The sequence below is a fragment of the Limulus polyphemus genome, unplaced genomic scaffold (genome assembly GCF_000517525.1).
Source record: "Limulus polyphemus unplaced genomic scaffold, Limulus_polyphemus-2.1.2 Scaffold2188, whole genome shotgun sequence".
Taxonomy (NCBI): Eukaryota; Metazoa; Arthropoda; class Merostomata; order Xiphosura; family Limulidae; genus Limulus; species Limulus polyphemus.
Genome location: NW_013667798.1, coordinates 154,216 through 161,423, shown reverse-complemented (window position 1 = coordinate 161,423; position 7,208 = coordinate 154,216). Strand labels below are relative to the sequence as shown.

Here is a 7,208-nt window from a genome sequence, read left to right as displayed (position 1 = left end):
ATCAACTTATTTAGTAGAAAGGTAAGAGGTAAAGTATCAACTTATTTAGTAGAAAGGTAAGAGGTAAAGTATCAACTTATTTAGTAGAAAGGTAAGAGGTAAAGTATTAACTTATTTAGTAGAAAGGTAAGAGGTAAAATATTAACTTATTTAGTAGAAAGGTAAGAGGTAAAGTATCAACTTATTTAGTAGAAAGGTAAGAGGTAAAGTATCAACTTATTTTAATAGAAAGGTAAGAAGGAAAATATTAAATTATTTAATAGAAAGGTAAGAGGTAAAGTATCAACTTATTTAGTAGAAAGGTGAAAAGGAATATATTAACTTATTTAGTAGAAAGGTAAGATGTGTCTGTTTTCTTATAGCAAAGCCACATCGAGCTAACTGCTGTGTCCACCAAGGTGAATCGAACCGCTGATTTTAGCGTTGTAAATCCGAAGACTTACCGCTGTCTCACCGGGGGATACAGGTAAAATATTAACTATTATGGTAGAAAGGTAAGAAGGAAAACATTAACTTACTTATTAGTCACAGAAATGTTTTTTGTTTATAAATTATAAAAATGAGCAATTGATTTTTCTTTTCTCAAAAAAATTAACAGCATACCAGATAATGTGAGAAACATTTTGATCAAGGTAAGACAAGAATGTCAGTTTCAGCAGTAAGCACTTACAGTGCTAGGTAGACTAATATGTGAATATAAGACCAATATCGTATAGATTTAAATGTCAATATAAGACCAATATCGTATAGATTTAAAGCGTGTTTTCGTAGATTTTCCATAAATTCACGCTCAGCTACAGGAACCTCTTTTGCTAGTGCTATGTTAATTTTTTAACAAAAAACATTAATAGGTAAATACTGTGTAAATAAAAGTTATATATATATAGTTGTGTTTGCTTACACCTAATACACCAGAAGCAAAATCCTTAAATGCCATTTCCTTGAACTGAATGACTTCAGTTAGTTACCAATGATATCTCCTCATTGCAGCTGGATTAAAGATCCAATGAAGTAAGTCAGTGTGGCCAAGTGCACTTTCCGTACCAGCTGTGGTATTTATTTTACAGTCTTCATGTGGATAGTGAAATGGCATGCGTGTGTATCATTCTCCTGCATGAGAGCAGTAGCAAGGAAGAAAATTAAAATGGTTCTTATACTCGTAGTGATGAGAAAATGAAATGTTAGAGTTTTAGAATCCATCTGAGGCACACCCAAAGATCACCTGAAAGTTTCTTGGTGATCAGAGATCGGGAATTTGGTAATTGTTTGTTAATAAACAGACATATCGACAGAAGCTACTTTATAGTATAGGTTTTTACTTCAAATTGGCCAAAGCACATTAGATCAGCTTATTGTAAGGTATGTCGAGATTCCTCTGGACTAGAAGAAAATAATTACATTTCCCTCCGTTGCAGAGTTATTGTCCGAAAGTTAATGATAATACAGAGTGTATTTGTATTCTGTCGGTGTTTTAAAACATAGTGCCGAATGCACTGCCTGGAGATATTAAATAAGTTGGTGTTACCTTTTTTTTTACTCTAGATAGTTTTTGTTTTAATGATAAATGTTTGTTTATACACCTTTATAAAAATAATATGTAACAGGGTTAAAACATTTGCATTTGTGTCCACTTTTTCAAAACATAACTAATTGGAGATGGCTCATTTGAAGACTGCCACCACTTTTACTCTAGAAAAGTCAAAGCTACATTTCTTGGAACCAGACAGAAGTGACGACAGTTAGTCGGATGAGAGTGTAAGGATTAGCAAAAATAAAGTGGAATATTATTCCATGCATGCCACAGGGACGCGTATGATGCAGAAGTCACTGTACAAATGTGCCCTTCAACTACTCTCAGTCTCCCCCTTTTTTTACTTCTCTATACCAGTAAGATGATGATGTGATGATTGAGAGTCGTTTTTCCCAAATTATATAAAAACTTCATGCAGTGTTCAAGATAAACAATACAAAGGCAAGACACTACGTAAGGGATTTAACGTGTACTAAGGGGAAAAACAATTTAACATGTGAAATTGTAGAGAATTTCTGATTTAAAAGGGAAATGTATGCGAGATTGATGTCTATACACAAACAAAATTAATCATCCTTCTCTTCGAGTTCATGTACCATTTGACTTTTTCTATTTTTCTACACAGTAGTTAAGTTTTTAAATGCACAACTTCTCATATTTTATAGGTTCTAAAGCTGACTTATGTTCCTAGTGCAAAAAAAAAGGAATAATAGGCTCTACATTCAAAACAATAAATGTATTCAAATCTTTGTCATAATAGAAAAAAAGACGCAATACTACGTTGTATTGACATTCCCAGAATAGTCCTATTAATCCACTTAGGAAGCAGGCCACAGATTCCAGGTCTCTTCATTTACATCTATCTTACCATTCTCTAACAAATCCCTGCTGGTTACGTGATTTGATTCCTTACCAATCTGCATCAGTTGGTCACTCAACTCATCATCTTCAGTACTGTTACATCCATTGAAAGGTAGGTCCAAGAAGTTATTATTTTGACTACATGAGCCTTTAGAAATATTACTAGTTTTGGTATTTGTGATTTCTGTACAGTAGTTTTGAAGAGCCACTGTAGGTATTAACCTACTGTATTGGGTTTCTGGATACATCACCTATCATTTAATCAAAAAAAAAGTTAATTGATTATTGAATTTAACATTTTTGTGGTTTCTAATCATGCCACTCACATTATTAAATGTATATTTTAATAACTGATTATAAATAATTTCAGAGTATATGTATATAAAAACAGTCTAAGAAAATGTTTAGATAGATTAATAATTTAAAGTAGAATACACGCCGAAATAATACAGTTAGATAATGCTTGATCAAAAGTATATTAACTTTAACACAAATTATTTGCTAAAGTGATTATAATATGTTTTATAAAATAATCCATGAAATTGAAAATATTACAGTTAATTACACTTTATAAAGATCATGAATGATAGTAAAAACAACAACATAGGATAAAAAAAAATCGGTAAATCAAATTTAAAGAAACTCGCTGAATCCCACGCATTTTTGAAACTTGGGTTTGTCTTCTTCCTTTTGTCCCGCCCTCTCCCCCCAGTGGCATAGCAGTGTGTCTGCGAACTTACAGAGCTCGAAACCGGGTTTCGAAACCCGTGGTGGGCAGAGCACAAATAGCCCATTTTGTAGCTTTGTGCTTAACTTCAAAAAAACAAACCAACCTTTTGTTCCTGAACAAAACAGACCCACTTGTTGAAATGGCTTGTGTTTAATGAATTTGAATCACATTTTATAAAAATGATGTTCTAGGTTCAATGGTATCCTTGGAACTACTTTAGTCAACATTGGCTATTCTTAGGCTGATAACCTTCATCATTATGCATTATTGCCTGACACTATATACTTTCTATTGTAACAAGTTTTAGGAAGGATGGTGATCGATCTTAGACCACACATCTGAACAGGCTTTCCATATAATAGCTGTCGTTGGCTTTCATGACTATGTTTAAGTAGATCAAAAGAACAAAAAGTCCATTGAAGCTGCAATACAATACAGACATATGGTCGAATAGGATTGCTGTGATTCTTATTTCTTCAACCAATTTTCTCATGAAAACAACTAGTGATTTTGATTTTTGGTGTTAACTGGAAACTGGTGGTAGTTACCTGCTTCCAGTGTTGATATGAAGTAGGCTAAACCACATGTGTTTAAAGAAATGGTGAAATAAGATCTGTACTTCCCCTAAAAAGTTTCAGACAGATTATTGCTTGAAATGGATTGCATGAGGGACAAGCAGTGCAATGTCTGATGATGAGCTTGGATGGTAAACATCCCTAAAGCATTTAGTTGAAGAGGAATTTGATGAACAAAACAGATTCAACCTTGTGAACAACTTGATAAAAAAACTTAGCTGCTTACATGGATGATCTCAGAAGATGGTGTTGGAAGACATTACTGAGCATGCAACCTGTTAATTGTTATGAGTATCTTACTAGTAATATCTACTGTCAATCAAACCCGTACCACATGGGTTTCAGAGACATAACATTCCTAATAAAAGCTGTTTTTATGGTAATGTGGCTTGAGATTCTGACATTGAAGTGGACGCTTGAGCAGAAGTAGATGCTAACAACAGTGTCTGAGTTTGCCTCAAAGCAACCACCATAGACAGCTCCAAGGTTTAACCAAAACACCAAATAAAGGCTATAGTGCTTCATATGCTACAAGATGTCATGTTTCATTATAGGTCAAAACAGTTTCCCAGATCCATTTGCTATGGTTGCACTTCTTATACAGCAGCAGTTGTCATTACAAAACAGGCCAAAGTGTGAAGAATGGTGTCTTCGATTGAACTGTGGTTATTTGATTACTAGATGTAAAATTACCCATATTCTGTCATGATACAGGAATAGTGAGTAAAAATACCCCATCAAATGCAAGAGAGTTGGCAAAAAGTCATACCACATATAAAGAATTCCGAATTATCCCAAAGCAACTTTATCAAAGATAGCTACATCACTGTCTGTATTAGCTAAGGATGGTATTAGTGAATGCATTCCTTGAAGCACTGGTATAGGTTTCTCCATATCAAACCGTCTATTCATTCCTGATAATTACATCTGTGATAGTGAAATTGGAGTAGTTTTGTCACAGATACAGAACACTATAGAGCTTGGAATTGCATATGAATACCATACATTAATACACACTAAACACCGATGCATTTATAGTTGTTAGTATTTTTTATGTTGAATAAAATTTAAGAAACATAGACAGATAGATAATCATGCATGAAATTAACACTTGAATATATATTTAGAAAAAGAAGTAAGTAATTATTAAATCAGTAGTTTGCAGTAACTTATATCCCACACCAAATGTACAAGTATGTCATACACAAAATATTAGGAATGATCATTTCCTCTGATAAACTCAAAATGGTTTCTACTGATCAGTGCTTTTACTTGAACAAAGGAAAAACTGGAACTACGAGATAGGTTTTTACTAAGAATTCTTATTTCCTGTTTCGGCTTATTGCTTCTATTTTACAAACACTTGTAGAAACATGTAAACCATATTTCTGTACTATGGTTTGAAGACAAAATGATAAAGTATTGGCTTGATCAAAGTAATTTCATCACAAACCTCAGAATTTAAGTCTATATTTTTCTTTCGTTCTTCCTTCTGTTGACTTTGAATATCATTGTTTTCTTCTGCTATATCTATCTTTTCCTGTAACTTTTTTATTTCTTCTTTCTGTCGTCGAATCTGGTTCAGATTCACTTGATTCTATTGGCACAGAGAAAATAATTTTCTCAAAGAATTCTCTTTATATTTAGATAGTGTTTTATTTTTGTTGTTTTCATATCATGAAAAGATATCTAAATTTGTCGTTAAACACAAATCTGACGTTTGAACGAAAGACTCTTGCAATTTGAATAAATAAGTTGCTTAATAAAGAGCACCTTGACAGTGCTTGACATTTGTAGCTGTTGAAATGTATTAATTTGTGATAATAGGTGGGCCTCACCACTGTATACTATTTTGCATCAGATATGATGTAACAAACTATAACATTTACATGGTATCTAAAGAAATTAGCAAGAATTCTCAAAAATGGTTCATGATTTTTATGAGTATTTAAAACATATCATTTTGCACTAATTGATCTATAGAACGTCATGCTGAACGTAAACAATAATAATAATTGAATAACAAAAGTCAAGGTGAGTAAAAGTTATTCGGTCCGCCAAGATTTCTTCTCATACGAACAAAAACAGCAAAAAAAGTCAATTTTTGTCCAATTAGCTATTTACGTGAATATTGCCCCTCAATGGCTCATCGTTATATTTGAGAGCTTCATAATGTTAAAATCGGGGCTCGATACCCACAGTGAGCAGAGTGCAAATAGTCTATTGTGCATCTTTGCGCTTAAACACAACCAAAGGAAAATTTTCATCAATAGACATGTTCAGGAAAATGTTGGGGAAATTCAAACATACCGACATGAAAAATATTCATCAATATTGTATCTCTATAACAAAAGAGAATTGTCAAAAAACAATTTTTAAATCTTCCAGTTTTAAGTTTTCAGCGTACCTCTCAAACCTATAGGAAGACTATCCAAGCTCATAATGATTTTAAGCATCAGAATCACATTTACGCTCTGAGAAAACAAAACCTAAACTCTATGCTCGTCGCTAATATTTTTCAAAGCAATACCTTACTTATGTCAATTGTATATATAAGGAATATTTATTATTTTACATATAAGTACTATACACACAACAGAGTATTTCTTACCTGAACTTCTAGTTCCTGGACTTTCTGTCTCAGCTCTTTCACTTCTATCATAGCATCTGTTTCGCGAAGCTTTGCTGATAGTAAATCTTCCCGCAAATGAGCAATCATTGTTTTCTCTTCTTTTCCAGATGTTTCTGATGAACAGTCAGTTTCAGGTTTCGAAAACTGTTGCTGAAACAACCGAAAAAGACTTGCAATTTATCTAAAGCATATTTGTTTAAAAAACAAACAAACAAACAACATTTCCGAATATAATGTGGAAATTAACGTATAATAATTTATTCTGGTTAATGGTAAAATCCTCATCTATCAGTATGACTTATATTTACACATAAGTTAGTAAAACACAAACAAAAAAAAGTTAAGCAATTAATAACTGGTTTCAGTTATTTAATTCAAATGGATAAAGTCTGCGAATTTTGTGAAACCCGTAATACAATATAAATCATTACTATTCCACGTGGTGATTAAACATTTTTACAAGTTTTGAAAGAATTGTGATATACCAAACTAAGCTTTACCAGTTTACCTAAATTAGAGTATTTGGAATTCATACGTTTAGATTTATCTTAACGTTATATACCTGTAGATACATTCAACCAACAGTTTGTATAATTGTCATGTACGTTTCTTCATTGGTTCTTTGAGTAGTAGTGTCAAGCTCTCTGTAGATTGCTACTCACAATTACACATATTTATAATACAAATCTGTGTTGTACTCGTAAATATTTCTATTCAGATTGACTTGGCTATAAGGCAGACGATTAAGTGCGAGAATGTATCTTTCTCTGTGTCTGTTCCTTATGCATGGCCACATCTCTAAAGCTACAAACTCCAAACTCGGGGTACAGATACAACTTTATAAGTGCCTGGCATGGCCAGGTGGATAAGGCGCTCGAC

At 32.8% G+C, this 7,208-nt stretch overlaps 1 protein-coding gene across 1 annotated transcript in view; it reads right to left on the bottom strand.

The window, feature by feature from the left end:
• Positions 1-2,349: 2,349 nt before the first annotated feature.
• The window catches only part of LOC106466212 (ecotropic viral integration site 5 protein homolog), a 23,529-nt gene continuing 18,670 nt past the window's right edge, over positions 2,350-7,208 (bottom strand). Inside the window, exons 10-12 of the mRNA XM_022394169.1 lie at positions 6,309-6,479; positions 5,151-5,294; positions 2,350-2,643 (exon numbers count right to left, since the gene is read on the bottom strand). Coding sequence (XP_022249877.1) covers positions 2,350-2,643; positions 5,151-5,294; positions 6,309-6,479 — 609 coding nt within the window. The remainder of the gene's footprint in view (positions 2,644-5,150; positions 5,295-6,308; positions 6,480-7,208) is intronic.